General features: G+C 56.2%; 7 protein-coding genes across 7 annotated transcripts; 3 read left to right on the top strand and 4 right to left on the bottom strand.

Moving 5' to 3' along the window:
• Window positions 1–937: 937 nt before the first annotated feature.
• Window positions 938–2,273, top strand: ISF_04265 (activator 1 41 kDa subunit; the record flags this gene model as incomplete). Its single annotated transcript, XM_018847871.1, has 4 exons — window positions 938–1,053; window positions 1,108–1,186; window positions 1,255–2,058; window positions 2,109–2,273. 4 exons carry the CDS (start codon window positions 938–940, stop codon window positions 2,271–2,273), a joined length of 1,164 nt encoding a protein of 387 aa, XP_018704827.1.
• Window positions 2,274–2,385: 112 nt separating this feature from the next.
• On the bottom strand, window positions 2,386–4,002 carry ISF_04264 (hypothetical protein; the record flags this gene model as incomplete). Its single annotated transcript, XM_018847870.1, has 1 exon — window positions 2,386–4,002. The coding sequence occupies one exon, from the start codon at window positions 4,000–4,002 to the stop codon at window positions 2,386–2,388; it is 1,617 nt and encodes a 538-aa protein (XP_018704826.1).
• A 1,423-nt stretch (window positions 4,003–5,425) lies between these two features.
• On the top strand, window positions 5,426–6,199 carry ISF_04263 (hypothetical protein; the record flags this gene model as incomplete). The annotated part of the gene is made up of 1 exon (XM_018847869.1): window positions 5,426–6,199. One exon carries the CDS (start codon window positions 5,426–5,428, stop codon window positions 6,197–6,199), a length of 774 nt encoding a protein of 257 aa, XP_018704825.1.
• Window positions 6,200–6,974: 775 nt separating this feature from the next.
• ISF_04262 (N-acetylglucosamine-phosphate mutase) lies at window positions 6,975–8,644 on the bottom strand (the record flags this gene model as incomplete). Its single annotated transcript, XM_018847868.1, has 2 exons — window positions 6,975–7,832; window positions 7,886–8,644. The coding sequence occupies 2 exons, from the start codon at window positions 8,642–8,644 to the stop codon at window positions 6,975–6,977; spliced, it is 1,617 nt and encodes a 538-aa protein (XP_018704824.1).
• A 489-nt stretch (window positions 8,645–9,133) lies between these two features.
• Window positions 9,134–9,898, bottom strand: ISF_04261 (Zinc finger, MYND-type; the record flags this gene model as incomplete). Its single annotated transcript, XM_018847867.1, has 1 exon — window positions 9,134–9,898. The coding sequence occupies one exon, from the start codon at window positions 9,896–9,898 to the stop codon at window positions 9,134–9,136; it is 765 nt and encodes a 254-aa protein (XP_018704823.1).
• Window positions 9,899–10,533: 635 nt separating this feature from the next.
• Window positions 10,534–11,281, top strand: ISF_04260 (translocation protein (Sec66); the record flags this gene model as incomplete). Its single annotated transcript, XM_018847866.1, has 2 exons — window positions 10,534–10,860; window positions 10,970–11,281. The coding sequence occupies 2 exons, from the start codon at window positions 10,534–10,536 to the stop codon at window positions 11,279–11,281; spliced, it is 639 nt and encodes a 212-aa protein (XP_018704822.1).
• Window positions 11,282–12,120: 839 nt separating this feature from the next.
• Window positions 12,121–12,822, bottom strand: ISF_04259 (beta-xylosidase; the record flags this gene model as incomplete). Its single annotated transcript, XM_018847865.1, has 1 exon — window positions 12,121–12,822. One exon carries the CDS (start codon window positions 12,820–12,822, stop codon window positions 12,121–12,123), a length of 702 nt encoding a protein of 233 aa, XP_018704821.1.
• Window positions 12,823–15,499: the final 2,677 nt, after the last annotated feature.

The raw sequence follows: 15,499 nt of genomic DNA, 5'->3' as shown, positions 1-15,499 counted from the left end.
AGGGCGACCTCGTTGTAGGGTTCGAAGCACCACGCTGGGTCGATGGACAAGGACAAGGCGGGAGCGGGGCAGAGCTATCTCGACACACTCAAGCCGTGGTTGTTAATGCGGTAAGCCGTAATCGTAGGAGTCACTGCAAAGTCGATGACGGTTAATATATTAGAAATGTGAAGATGAGGTTGGAAGAACAGAGTTGTGGTACGGTGGAAGAAGGTTGAGGAAAAAGAGAAGCCTGGCTGGACAAGCAGGCGTTTGCATTGTCGCACTGGAGGCACCGACCTCTTAATTAGTAGGCATGTAACTGCTAGTCTGGGCACCCAACACAGAAGCTTGGCGCCGGACTGGCCTGGTCTGGTTGCAGAGTTTAGGTCACTGCCCCAATCGTGATTCAATTGATGGTCCGTTTCGAGATTCACGGCCACAACGAAGCTCCATCCCAAGGCAACCAGTCGCCCGAGGCAGTGTAAATGAATGGTTCGCAGCTCAGCAGCTCAGGCAATAACGCCCTAATTGATGGTGGGGCTTGCAGGTGCAGGATGTCATGGGGGCGCCTAGAGATTTCAAGGGGACCAGCATTGCAGGATTACGAAGATTGGCTAGAATTGTAGGGGATTTCTTTCTCTGACGAGAAGAACTATTTCCTTGGTATTTCTAGTTGTGATTTTATATGAATTGATCCCAGTAACAGATAGGTATGCTTCTTTACAGCCAGTGACGTCCCGTGCAGTCTCATCCGTTGCTTGAAGCGCCCCGCTCAGTGCTTGGTCGGTACGTACCGTGAATCTTGCCAGGCACGCGAGGCGGCTGTCGCGTCGCAATGCGCGTTAATGGGTTTCCATATTCTATCTTCATCTTTGCCAGCCCAATCTCACGCCTCCCCCTACACATCTCTCTACATAGCTGCGCGGGTCTTCAATCGCCGCATAATTATACGGTAATGGCATCGTTCTTCGATATCAAGGCCCGCAAAGCTGCGGCCGCCGCGAATAGCGGCTCAGAGTCCAAGCAGACCAAGGCCGACGACGGCCGGGTCCAGCCCTGGGTTGAAAAATAGTATGCAACAAGCCACCAACTTGAACCCTCAACGCATTCGCTAACAAAAAATAGCCGTCCCAAGAGCCTCGACGACGTCACCGCCCAAGAACACACCGTCAGTGTTCTCCAACGAACGCTACAAGCCGCCAACGTAAGGCCTCGATCCGAGCTCCCACACAAGACACGCTGCTGACGATATGACCCTGTTCCCCCCCTCAGCTCCCTCACATGCTCTTCTACGGCCCGCCCGGCACCGGAAAGACGTCGACCATCCTCGCCCTCGCTAAGCAGCTCTACGGGCCCGAGATGATGAAGTCGCGCGTGCTCGAGCTCAACGCCTCGGACGAACGCGGCATCTCCATCGTCCGCGAAAAGGTCAAGAACTTTGCGCGCATGCAGCTCACCAACCCGCCCACGGCCAACGGCTACCGCGACCGCCACCCCTGCCCGCCCTTCAAGATCATCATCCTCGACGAGGCCGACTCCATGACGCAGGACGCCCAGAGCGCGCTGCGCCGCACCATGGAGATTTACAGCAAGATCACCCGCTTCTGCCTAATCTGCAACTACGTCACCCGCATCATCGACCCGCTTGCGAGCCGCTGCAGCAAGTTCCGCTTCAAGAGCCTCGACCAGGGCAGCGCGAGGCGCCGACTCGAGGCTATCGCGGAGGCCGAGAAGGTGCCGCTCGAGGAGGGTGCCGTCGACGCGCTGATTCGCTGCGCAGAGGGCGACCTGCGCAAGGCGGTCACGTTCCTGCAGAGCGCGGCGCGCCTGGTCGGCGCCGGGCCGGCGGCGGGGCAGCCCAAGGATGTGGATGGCGACGAGGCCATGGATATGGACGGGAAGGCGGTGACGGTCAAGATCATCGAGGACATTGCCGGCGTGATTCCCGGCAAGACGATAGACGAACTCGTGGCCGCCCTGCGCCCGCGTGGATCAACTGGCTCATATACCGGCGTCTCCAGGGTGGTGGAAGACATGGTGGCGGACGGCTGGAGCGCCGGACAAATCGTGTCCCAGGTAAGCATCGCTGACCGTCTTAACCAAGGCCCCGTTCTAACCCGCTATAGCTGTACCAAGTCCTCGTATACGACGAGACGATTCCCGACGTACAAAAAAACAAGATGGTCATGGTCTTCTCGGAGGTGGACAAGCGGTTACTGGATGGCGCCGACGAGCACCTGTCGATCCTCGACTTGTCCATGAGAATATCTGCCATCATGGCTGAAAAGTAATCACCTGCATATAACAGCGATTGTACTACCGAACTGATGTAAGAAAAAGAGAAAAAGTCGGAATTTGGCTATGCATGCAAGTAGACAAGGGTATATATGCAGTAATCTCATGTCACGGTCCCTCCTGACCCAGCAGGCCCAGGTTGCCTCGTACTCTCGACCACGGATCCGTCGAGCTTTGCGGCTGCACCTTGCTCCCTTTCCTCGCATGTCTCTTCGCCCTCGGCGTCTCCGCGAGCCACGTATCCTCCTCGGCCGGGCTCCTCCCCTCCTCGCCGCCGCCGCCGCCCAGGACGTCCTTGCCGGTCACCTCGCCGATGCCCTGCAGCGTGCTCATCAGCCCCTCCAGGGCCGCCTGGCCGGTCTCGAGCGTCTCCGCCACGGACTCCAGCGTGGCCATCTTGGCGGCGTCCGCGGCGTCCACCCACGGCTGCACCTGGCTGGCGATGCTGCCGCCCTGCGACCCCGTCGCATCCACGCCTGATCGGTGGTGGTGGTGGTGGTGGTGGTGCGGGGAGGCGCCTCGCTGGGAGGGGAATGCTGACAGAAGGTGGCTTTCCTCGGCCAGCTTGCCGACCTGCCGGCTGTGTTCCTGGGCGGTCCTGTTGACCAGGGCAGACGCGTGCGTTCGGTATGCCACGGTGGCCTTGTGGCTGGCAGAGGTTTCGACAAGCGCGGCCAGGTACGGCGCAATCAGGTGATCCGTTGGCGGACGCGGCGGTGCTGCCAGCGCATAACTCGTTCGCTTCGTAGATTTGGCATTCCTAGATGGCGGCGGAAGCGGTTGCGATCCGCTCGCTGCTGCTGCCATTTCCAAGAGGAGCCTTCGCGAGGAGACGTAGAGGTCGTACTTGTCCCTGATGGTCGCCAGCTGCTCTTGAATGGCCGCCGGGTCCGTCACGCCACCGCGCTCCGTTGCCGACGAGCCCCCCTCGCCGTCCTCTACCGCAGCCTGCGCCGTCTCTGGCGACGCCTTCCCCAGCTCCGTCTCGATCCAGGCGATGAGCTCGTCGCGCGTCGCCTGGCTCGGCGGCGCCTGCGTCGTCGAGGACCCGCGCCGCCGCCGCGCGTGCTGCTGCCTCGCCTCCTGCAGCAGCTGCTCCTCCCGCATGAGCAGCAGCTTGGCGCGCAGGACGACCTTTTCGAGGCGGCCTATCTGCGCGGGGATGTCGAGCGGCGCCGAGCTGCTCTGCTCGACGACCATGGCGTCGGTGACGTCCCGGGGCACGGGGGGCAGGGCGGTCGCGACGCCGTGGAAGACGCGCTCGGCGTCCAGGAACTCCGGGTCCGCGGCCGGCTGCTCCAGCAGCGTATCGAGCGTCTCCTGCACCGCGTACAGGCTGTCGCGTTTCTGGTGCAGCTTCAGCAGGGCCACGCGCTCATGTAGGCCCGACGACGTGGCCGACGTGGCCGTCTCGTCGGTGCGTGGCGGCCCGGGGACGGCATACTGGCGGGCCTCTTCAAAATCCTTCTTAGCGGCCACGTTTTCCTTCAAGGCTTCAAGGTAGTCTCGGTAGATGGTATTTTCCGTCGTGCTGTCTGTCTTGATTAGGCCGCCGGCATCGCGCCCGTTGGCCAGGGCCAGCGTGGGTGTGAGGGCACTGCCCTGTGTGCATTTCGCAAGGTGCGCGGCTAGTATGCGCCGAATGTAGCTGACCTGCTCACGGGGTTTGATGTATGGATTTAAGCCGTCCTGAATTATCGCGGCTATGTCTTCGTTTTCTGGCATGATGGCGCGCGTGGCTTGCTGATGCAAGGTTGAAGCCAAGCGAGGTGACGCGCATTGCAACTCCTCATGTGGAGAAGGCAGGCGGCCTTGAGCCCAGGAAATACCTTGCAGAATTTCTCAATATTTCCAGCAAAAATGTAGTGAGTCGCCGCAGTATATCTTTCTTATTATATATAGATAAAATTCAAAATTATGCCTGTATAAAGTAAGTATGTCTTTTCCTCATCTATCCGCTGGACGAGGAAGGCGAGAGTAGCGGGGCGCATGTACTTTGTGTGTGCATCTCAACACACGCCAAACACCGACCAACAGCGTGCAGATCAAGCCAGTAATGTACTGGAAAATTAAACACAGCCCTACTTCTACATATGCTGTATGGCCACTCTTTTGCTCTGTACGATTTCCGCGTGTCTGTCAGAGAGCTCAAATTTTAGCAAGGGTCTACCGTGTTTGAGCACGCCGCCAAAGCTGCCCTGAACCCATTCCTGATGGCCATCTAAATCGCGCTTCCTCATTAATTAGCGAAGTAACACCGATGATTTAAATGACAGTGGGAATATGGATAGATGCTATGGTATGGTGCTGATGTCAAATTGGTGGAATGAGGGTTGTTTGTGCCTCGAAACGGCCCAGTCCCCGCTATTGCTCCTGTAGTAGATGAGGCATGTTCGCGTAGGCTTTTTCTCAACATTGAAGGAGAGATTTATTACCTCTTGCCTTTTGAGAGCAAGGGGCGCGTATCAGCCATGTAGTTCGCTCCTCACAGCTTCAGCCTCGCCAAGAGATGAATCGACGCCACAGGCACGCACGCGCTCGGTAGTGATACTTCTGCAACATTGGCTTGAAGAATATCCCGATCGGGATTCCAGCTCTTGCTAGCTTTGCGATGTTTCTTGGTCTATATACCAATCAAGTCATCGGTAGGAAAAAGTGGCGCATCTCATACCACGCCGTAAGTAATCTTGCCTCGCTAAACTCGCAACTCGCCTCTGCGAATCTCGTAACGTTACCACTGTCTACTGACTTGCCGGCTGATGCGGTTGCGTAAAGGTCATGAGTTGCGAATCCAACTCTAGATACAACAAACCATCGCTTAGACTAGCTTCCGTATCGCCGACGGGATTCTCGCTGGCCAGCCTTGTTTCATTCTGCGACCAACGCCACCAGACCATGATGACCATTAGGCCCTTTCCCTTTCGAGAAGGTCGTTTCAACCTCAAAACTCGAGGGTTATGGCTTCAATTTTACGAAAACGTCTTACAAAACTTCTTTGTTGGCCATGGCTACGAGTGGAAACTGTAAAAGCTACTTATAGGAGCGGTTTTCTTTCTCGCCAAGAAGACCGTTGACAACCATCTCTACCTCTTAACTGCTTTGCACCGTTCAACCAGTCTTTAACTTCACCTCTCCTCTGCCTCTCATTATGCATCTCTCAATCGCTCTTATGACGGCCCTGGCGGCCAAGCTCGGTGCCGCCCTGGTCGGTGTCGACTGGAACTTTCCCAGCTCCGACGATGGCGTCGGCCTCAACGACGTCACCTTCGGGTTCGACGTGACCAACGCGCCACACACCACCGGCTTCTACTTTGCGCAGCAGTTCTACTTCAACGGCGTCGACGGCGGTGCCTACACCGGCTTGCAGCCGCGGCCCGACAACGACAATGGCAGCGTCATCCACGCCGCCTTCTCCAGCTTCGTCAGCGGCACCACCTCCACGTCGTCCCTGTGCAGCGACGGCGCCGACGGCGGCGACGGCGTCAGCTGCTCGACCGAGTTCAACGGCAACTACTCCCACGCATACAACTGCGTCGTCGAGACCACTGACGGCGGTTCGACCTGGCGCGGCACCGTTGTCGACACCGTCACGGGAGACGCGCACCCGGTTGGCGAGTGGAAGCTTCCCAAGCAGGCCGCCGGCCTTCAGTCGTGGGGTCTCGGCTTCGTGGAATACTACATCTACCCTCGCGGGTCGGACGGAAATGTCATCTGCGAGGACCTGCCCCTGACGGAGGTGACTTTCTTCTCGCCGTCGAGCAACACCAAGGGCGCGAACCAGGGATCGGTTGCTAAGCCGTACGAGTACGGTGACTGCGTCGGCAAGTCTGCGTTTTCGACCACCCAAGTTACCGGCGGTTACGACGTCAAGGTCGGCTTTAGCAGCAGTGGATCTGGTGAATCTAGCAAAGACTATTGCTAGAGCGCGAAAACAGGCTGACGAGTGGTCTTCTGTACTGACACATTCGGCACCTGCCGGAAAATTTCAATTCAGCATCACGAATTAAGTAAAAATTCGACTCGATGCAATATATAGCTTCCCTTCTTTCTAGATCAGGTATCAATTTCACAACAACTTCAATCAAGTGTCACAAACAACACACCTCCACGTAGACTGAGCTAAGCGGTAGCGACATTCTTCTTGCTGCCACTTCTGCTCATTGTCATGCCGGTCGCATTGCTATCCTATAGCGCATGCAGGGGTTTGAGCAAATTTTCCTCAAAAATGTCAGGAGGCCTTTTCGCGGGTGTCCTGAGGGCATTCTGAAAGGTTAGCTTTCAGTACTTTTTGAGTGCGAGAATAAATTTACCAGCTGCGGCGTGAGAGGACACGGTTTCGGAAGAACGTCTTTCAAGCTTGATCTTCACGAGGATAGTTAAAGGTTCTACACGCAGATTATGCTCACGTCGCTAATCCATAGGTGATTCGAAAGAGCGCAGCTGTACCATTCGAAAAGAGCCTTAAACATATCAACAGCAAACAGAATGTCCTATAGAGATTCATACTCATATACGCTTATACTTGACGTGTATTTCCATAGGACTAAGCTGTGCTTCTATAGAACTTTTCCACTTCGTCACGAAATCTGTCCATGGTTGTTAGCTGTGTTGGCGTGATGCGGGGAGAGGGAGGAACAAACCATGAACGGTAGCCTGCTGCGCTGGTCTGGAGCGTAGCACTCGGCCATGACCATCTCCTAGGAGCCAAACTGCTTGACAATCTGCGCAACCTTGTTGGCCAGCTCATCCGCCTCGGCGCGCGAAGCGGCTTCCGCGTAGACTCGGCAAGCGTTCTCGGTACCACTAGCACGAGCAAAGGACCGCGCCGACGTGTATTTCCTAACACACTCGTCGATAGCGTCCTGTGCCCCATCCGGCTTGGCCAGCCGACGCTCAGCATCCGTGGCCTCGAAGGCGTCCTTGTTGGCAACCTCGACGCGTACCAGACGGTTGGGAAGATCCGTGTACGTGGTGGCCCAGTCCTTCAAAGTCCACCCCTTGTGAGCGAGGACGACCTCAACCATAAGCAAGTCGGAGATGGCATCACCGACAGTCTGGTTAATCAGGTCGCCAATCGCCGCCAGAGTCTCCAGGGCATCCTTCTGGGCCGGCGACTGAGGCTCCTTGCTACCAAACAGGCGCAAGGCATCCTGCGAAAATACGACGGTGCCGTGTCCATTGGCTTCGAAGTAGACGCCGATATCATACTGGCAAGCGGCATGGTGCAAGTGCTTGACGCCCGTGGGAGTAAAGACAACAGGAAGCTGCAGCAGCTTCTCGATGTACTTTGTGCTGGCGCCGTTTGCGTATGCGGTCTGGATAACACCAATGCGCAGGTCGTCTGCGAGACCTGCAGAGCGGACAAGCTCGCCAATAAAAGAAGCGCAGAGGGACGAAATGCGATCGCCGTCGAGCATGAAGAAGCCGGTGTCGGGATCAATCCAGTAGTAGATGAGACGGTCAGCATCGCCGTCAAAAGAGCAGCATCGGGTGCCAGGTACAGGCTTGGGGCTGGGAGGGTTGCGCTGTCTCGTCTTGACAAAGTCGGCGCCGCACTGAACAATCAGCATGCATTGTGACGGACTTGGCAATTACGTTGTTTACTTACGTCAAGGTTCAAGACCTCCGGTCGCAGCACATCGTCATTTACAATTTTCACATCAAACCCTGTGACGTCCTTGGGAATGATCTTGACAAGCTCGGCGAACTTGGGTCCACCGACACCGTTGGCACAGTCAACAATGAGCTGCCCCTGGATTTTGCGTCCGCGTAGGGCACGGACAAAGGCTTCGGAGAGCTTCTCGTAGTACCCGGCCTCGCTGACTTTTCCATACGATTTAGGGGTGCCCTCTGTGTTGACACAGCGGACCAGGTAGTGGAGCTGAGGGGTGGTGAGGATCTTAAAGTCGGTGTACTCGGTGTTGGTTGCTTCAAGGGCATCGGCCAGCGCAGCAACGAGACCGTGGCCGGAGGGGCGGGTGTCTCTGCCATAGACGACCCGGCCGGGGGCCGCGAGGTCAATCTTGAGCTGGGCGGCGAGGGCCTTGTACGTGTCTAGAAGCTCTTGGTCGGTGGCGCAGTTGACAAGCTTGGTAGCATAAGCCTCCCACTCCTGCTCAAGCATCTCTCCCATGGGGTCAACAATCTTGACGCCGTTATCGGGTGCGGGGTTGTGGCTGGCGGTGATCATGACACCGATGGCCTGGCCATTGAGCTTGCGGCTGCGTAGGCCGGCGAGTAGGCCAACACGGAAGCTGACGCAAGGCAGCAGGTCGGCCTTCATGCGAAAGCCAGCGGTGCCATACTTGTAGACATGGCCGGCGGTGATGGGGTACTTGGCTGACGCCGCTAAGAACTTTCCATCCATGGCTGCGGCGGATGGTTTATGGCAGAAGTGTGATTTCCCGTTGGGTCGATTTCTGCGGCGTGGCAGTGTTGATGCTTGTTGTGATAAAGTCGACGATTTGTGGAAAAGGGAAGGTGATGAGAGGGCTATGCAGCTTGCTGACTAAGGAAGGTGAGTGCTAAAGTGAGGGTGTCATCAGGGAAGCAAACGTAGACCGGAGATTCTTCTTAACAGGCTGGCTGTAAGGGTAATTCAGCTTAGAATAATAGTAAATATCGCGGTGTCTAGATTAACGAGCATTTTTTTTAATATCCATCTTTTCTCTTCATTTTTGTTATCATTTTATCCCTCTTATACCTCTTATCCTTACCCCTCTTCTCCTTCGTATCCGTATAACAGCTTTCCATACTTACGGAGTGCAGAGACAAAGAATTATCCTTTGTATTATTCTTATACTTAAACTTTCTCTTCCTCAGGAACAAAGGCGAATAATAGCAATGACCCTATCATTTACCGCCTAGCAAACATCTTAGAGATGTCAAGGTTCGCCGCAGTGAAGCCATCGCCGCCGCCCTGCTCCATAGCCATCATCATCCCCTTCATCGCCGCGCCGCTCGCGCCCCCCGGCGCCGAGCCATAGACGGCCTCGGCAAACATGCGTAGCTGCATCGGGAACTGTCCGTCGCCGTAGTGCTCCACGATGTCGCACTTCTCCACTGCTGCCGCCAGCGAGTGCCACCCGCCGGCCTGCATGCCCAGGTCCTCGCACTCCTTCTTCGCGGTCTCGTCCCACCACGGCGGCAGAAGGGCCGGGCGGGCGGCAGTGACGCGGCCCAGGAAGCGGCGGAAGCCGACGAGGCCGTTCGGCGCGCCGCCGTAGAGGCTGTCGGCCTCGGCCTCGCCCTCGTGGTTGTACATGTCCTCAATGCGCAGGCGGTAGGCGTCGAGGAGCAGGGCGAAGACGTCCTGGCGCGGGCGGTCGTGCAGCCAGGTCCCCTTATCGAGGCGCGTGAACGGCTGGGCGATGCCCTGCTGTAGGCCCTTGGGAGGGGACAGCTTGGCCGAGGAAGAGGAGGATTGTTGAGGGGTGGATGCGGAGGGACGGGAGGCAGACCTTGCACCGGTTTGGCTGTTGCAGGTGGCACGGTGAATAGGCCAGTGAGCGGTCTGGCAGACTCGACCGCAATACTTGATCTCAGGGCACCGGACGCAGTGCTTCAGCTTGACCTCGGGGGCCGTCTTTGAGCAGCTTGCGCAGGCAGGGGAAGAAGTCATGATGCTTCGAGGTTGATTTTTCGTAGCTTAGGGTTAGAATGAAGGGGGATGCCCTAGCTAAATGAAAAATTCACATTATCACACTTGTTTTATACTTGCATACAGTATACTGTAAACCTGAGCATCGTAGGAGTTAAAGGAGAAACATTACCCCGGCACGTCAGGCGTTGTTGCCGTCCCCGCTAAAAACTGCCCAAAGTGGCCACAGGCCATGATTATCTGTCCAGAACGGAGATATACTTTGGGTGGCATCACTTGAATCCCTACAGCGCAAACATTTCAATTTCTCCCACCTGCCGCTCATTTTCGCCCCCCAAGTTCGCGCGACAATTCTGCAACACCCGAAACCCCGAGTCAGTAAATTTTCCTCCGTCCGCCCAACCTCGACATACCGACTCTCACGGGCTCCCCCCCTCCCCCCCTGCATCGACCGCAATCGCGATACACCACACGACGTCAACAGCAGCAGCACCACCACACCGCCGTCATGTTCAGCATTGACTGGAAGGGGCTCGCGCTACCCTTTGCGTACCTCATGGTTCTGAGCGGCGCCCTCATGACCTTTTCCCAACCTCGCTCTTCGCGCCGCGCCATGCGAGAGTAGAAACAGAAAAGATCGAAAGAAACATGCTAACATGCAATTTGATCCTCCCCGACGCGCAGCCGAGAGCGCAAACCTCGCACCCTGGTTCGGCCCCAACCTCCAGCGCAACGTGTACATGTCGCTCCTCCACGCAGAGCCCGCGGAGGGCAGCCAAGGCCCCGCCGTCCCCGAGAGCGTGCTCAAGGCCGCGCTCGTCCGCCGCGCCGTCGAGGACATCCAGCGCCTCATCCAGATCAAGACGGCCAAGCAGGCGTGCAGCTCCCTGCTGCAGCGCGGCAGCGTCGGCGATGACCTGTGGCAGCGCTTCCAGCGCGCCGAGCGCGAGATGGAGGATGAGCTGCGCGATGTCGTCACCGAGGTGCGTTTTTTTTTTGGTTCCTCGCTTTCGCTCGAGGCGGGCGGGAGAAAGACCAACACCCCCGATGCCGGGGCAAGGAACATTTGCTGACCGAGACTCTTTTGCATAGGCCAACGCGCTCGCGCCCAACTGGGGCCACGCCATCTTCCAGTCCGCGCACGAGATCGCCTCCAACACCAAGCTCCGCGAGAGCCTCGCCGAGATCGAGACCCAGGCCGCCTCCGAGAAGGCCTGGTGGGAGAAGCGCCGCGGCCAGATCCAGTCCGCCTTCATCCGCGAGCTCGACCAGGAATCCACCATCGCTGCCGACGCCAAGCAGCAGCCCAAGGCGGCCGCCGCCAAGGCTGGCAGCAGCACTGTCGCGAGCGAAGATGAGGCCGTGCTGGTGGATGCGCCGGCGGCTAAGAGCGGCGGGAACTAGAAGCGCCCCCCGCGCAAGGCCGGGCGCGGCCGCCAGCGTCACAACGGCGGAGGAGGAGCGGCGGGTGGTAGCACGGCAAGCAGCAGCAGCAGCGGCGGCGGCGGCAGTAGTAGCAAGGACAGCGGATGATGACCTGCGAACGTGCGGGGAAGGGAGGGGAGCAAGAGGTGGTGCATTTGCAAAATACATACACACAGAGATGGGAGTCTTGGGCGTACAACATCTTCGTCTTTTTCTTGTTTCGTTTCGTTTTTGTTTGTTTTCTTCTACATGTGTTCATGTTTGCGTAGGGATGCTGGGTTAGAAAAATACAGATAAGGGTAATGATGATATCCTCGCTCCCCGTTTACTCACTTCTCTTCGTGGTTCTTTGACTTCTCTTCGTGGTTCTTTGATCACTTCTCTTCATGGTCCTTTGTTTGTGATTTTTTGCATTTGTGTAGTGGTAGTATATACTATCTATGCGTGGGTACATCATCAATGGGCTGTTAAAACAAGATTGCTTCCAAAGAGAAGCATGCCAGAAGCAAATGCTGCCGAAAAATAAAGAAAAACAACAAAGCAAGAAAAGGCAAAAAGAAGTATCAAAGCTCGCTAAAAGTCAAGAAAAAATCAAAAGGCTCCTCCTGACACTTGGGTGTCGAATTGCCTGTAGACGCCGAATGGTTGCTCTCTGATGCTGCGACCAATATTCTAAAAGGATGTACTCGGGAAAAAAGAGAACCGAAGCCAAGCCCAAAAAAAAGAAGAAAGCAGAAGCAAAAAGGCACAAATGTTCAACATATGTGTGTATGAATGTTCGGTATGCTGATGATCATGTACATGGACATGTATGTAAATCACCGCGGAAAGGGGCCAGGGGCCGTCTTTCTCCGCAGGGCCTCGTCATCGGCGGCCAGGCGGGCGAGTCTCGCCTCGCGGGCAATGTCATCCTCGGTCTTGAAGAAGGCAGCCGGGGGGACCGGGGCCTCGACGACGGGGGACTCGCAACCGCGGAGGCCGATGAAGCGGCCCATGCGGCGACGCTTGCACTCGAGCGGCGCGTCGGAGCGCCAGCGGACGGGGCACGGGTACTGTGCGGCCCAGGGGGAGGGTTGCCCGCTGGGGGTGACGGTCTGGTGGTAGAAGGATGCGAGGGCCTCGAGCTGGGAGTCGGTGAGGAGCCAGAACTGAAGAACGTTGGTGGGGAAGTCGGGGTGGACGGCGCCGGTGGTGAGCTGGACGAGTGGGCTGAGGGGCAGGGCCATCTGGTGCAGCTTGTGGGCGAGGGCCGGGTTGCGGGCGAGAAGAGTACTCGTTTTAGCAGCGTGAGGGCCACAGGGTCGGCGGATGGAGGCGGAGGCAGCGCCGTGCGAAGCGTGCCGGCATGAGGCACGGCGGCGGTTGCGGCGGAGGTGGATGGGCGAGGAGGAAGAGCCAGTAGAGGTCGTGGAGGCGGATGTGGTTGATGTCGTCGTTGTTGACGAGGCGGTGGAGGATGTGGAAGTAGGAGTAGTGGTGGAGGACGCAGAATGCTGCGAGGAGAATTCACGACGCATCATTGTGGCGGTGATGGCTGTGGTTGTGGTGGTGAAGGTGAAGGTGGTGGTGGTGCGTGTAAGTGAGCCTGAGGGAAAGGCTGGGGCGAAGCGGACGGCGTGAGACTGCAAGATGGCGAGCGATGAGGAATGGAATTTCGAGATGGCAGGAGGGAGGAAAAAGGAAGCGAGTTGGAGGTCGACGGGATGATGGAGGGTTTTAATGACGGATCGAGTCAGAAAGGGCCAAAAAAAAAAGTGTTGCAAATAGAGAGAGGGCTTGGCTTTCCGATTGCGGGAGTGGAGATTTGGGTTGTGGTGGTGTGTCTGAGCTGAGTGTCGGAGGGTGAGGTTTTGGCTGTTGAAAACGGGTTGGCGGCGGGTCGAGTTAATATATCAACGCGAGCGTCTTGTGACCAGGGGGGGAAGTTTAAAAAATGAAAAATATCCCGACGGCTGTGGAATTTTCTGCTTGCGAGTTGAATTTTTGTTTTGAAAATTTGACCAAGGGTTGAAAGTCGGTAAAAGAAACCAGTGCCCTGTAACTACTAGGTGGACGGACGACACAAGGACGGACGGCTGGATGCGTGCTGTAGCGGGGTGCTGCGTCGGGAGACTGCCTCGAGGTGGTTGTTGGAGGAGAATGCCCAAGGACGTCGGTGAAGAAAATGGAACAGAAAAGAGGAGTGAAAACAAAAGAAGCAGCCTTTGTTTCTTGTTGAGCCCCCTTCTATTTAAATTCTTCTTCTGCTTGTAGTTGCCTTTGACCGCGGAGCTGGATGAATGCTTGCGTTTGTTGTCGGACAAAGCGATGTCAGTAGCCGCTGGCGGATTTAGTGGCGCGAGGTAGTGAGGAATCGGTTCAACTTTGTTGTCGGCGAATGCGGCGGAACAAGGACGTTTGAAAAATGCCCGAGGGGTAGAAGAGATAGCTCAATGTCCAAGGTTAAAACGCAAACAATGTGCAAGTCAAGAGAAACGAGAAAATGTTTCGACGTCGAGACCAGAAACGGAAACAGGTCAAGTGCGGGTTGCCAGGAGGTGAGGAGGGGGTGGGTGAGGTGAGGGTTGTGGGTGAGCAGCGAGCAAATGTGGTGGTGAGGTGTTGTTGCGGTGTGTTTGAAACAAACGGAGAGAATACCAGCCGGTACCAGGAGAGCGAAGACGGAATGTCAAGTATGGAAGAAAGGTATTGTAGTTAACTACCGGCAAGAGGGCAAGAGGAGAATGGAAAGAAGGGGGGACAAGAAGGAGGGGGGGTGAGAACGGGTTAAGAATGTTTGGAGATGATGGAGCGGGAGGTGTTTTCAGTGAGGGAAGAAAGCGTCTGTGTCTGTGTCTGTGTCTGTGTCTGTGTTGTGTCTGTGTTGTGTTGTGTGTCTCTGGACCAGACAAGTCAGTGAGTGGGCTGTGACAGTGGACGACGACAGTGGACTGACCAGTAAACCGTGGTCTGTGTGAGTTGTCTGTCTGTCTGTCTGTCTGTCTGTCTGTCTGTCTGTCTGTCTGTCCGTCCGCCTGCCTGCCTGCCTGTCTTGTCCGTCACGGGGGGGTGTAAAACAAGGTTCAAGCGCTGAATCAAAAAAGCATGACAAGGCAAGGCAAGGCGAACGTCTACCGTGGACCCTGTTCGTTGGGCTGGCCAGGTGGAAGTGGAGGAGGCGGGGGAGGGAGTTGGTGATGGGAGAAGGGAGGGGGTGGACATAAAAAGAGAAAGGACCAGTTGGAGGACGAGAAGAAGTCGAAAAGAAGATTCGGTTGCAGATATGACGAGGCGAGAACAATGGGACCGGGGTATGGGTATTGGATGGATGGATGGTGAAGGATGGGGGTGAGAATGGAAATGGCTGGTCTATTTTTTAGGGGAGACGGAGTAGGCATAGCAATAACTTGGTACGCGGATTACTCCATTCAGAGGAAAGCCGTCCGAGCAAAAGAAGACGCTAATAATATAAAAAGGCTTGGGCGGATAATATGGCCTCTCCTCCGGCCTCCCTGCTAGGCCTGGTCAATTGGCAAGGTAAAAGTACTGGTTGCAGTCGGGTTTGTATCCACAGAGCAGGCTGGTGCCGGTGCCGGTGCTGGTGCTTCGAGACGTTGATACGTGGGAACTGCTTTATTACTGGTTTATATTTTTTTCTTTCGTCCATCTTTCAAGACATTTGTCCACGCACTTGCGCAGACAAGAACCGAGCCTGATTGACTCGTAATGCAAGACAATGACACTTGGGCTGGGCTTGTGCACCACCCACACACACACACACACACACACACACCGTATGGAGAAATACATACAGGCAGCACACACCAGCCCCAGCTGGGACGCCACAGCGGGCTCTCAGCAGCCAAGCATCAGGCGAGGCTAGTAAATTTCCTTTTTACAGGTCATCGAACTTTTACGGCGGCTGGGGCACCGAGCTACAGCGGACAGTGGGCCTCTGCCACGCTACCGATAGCGCTGACGACAAAAGTCACCAGCCTTTTCTTTAGCAGTTCTGCCAGTAATAATAGCGCTAATGGGTACAGATGGAGGCCGTTCCCAGCCTCAACGCTGCAATCTGCCATCATCATTAACAAGCCACCTGTATTCCCCGCCACGATGGCCTCTTGTTCATTTCTCACCATGATATTATATTCAATAGCGGCCCTTCTTTCTCACGATAGCTCCGCTGCCGTATACGGATGGATGTATGCTTTTCCT

The sequence above is a fragment of the Cordyceps fumosorosea genome, assembly GCF_001636725.1.
Source record: "Cordyceps fumosorosea ARSEF 2679 chromosome Unknown scaffold_9, whole genome shotgun sequence".
Taxonomy (NCBI): domain Eukaryota; kingdom Fungi; phylum Ascomycota; class Sordariomycetes; order Hypocreales; family Cordycipitaceae; genus Cordyceps; species Cordyceps fumosorosea.
The sequence above is the reverse complement of the archived record's forward strand: the minus strand, read 5'-3'. Positions and strand labels throughout refer to the sequence as shown.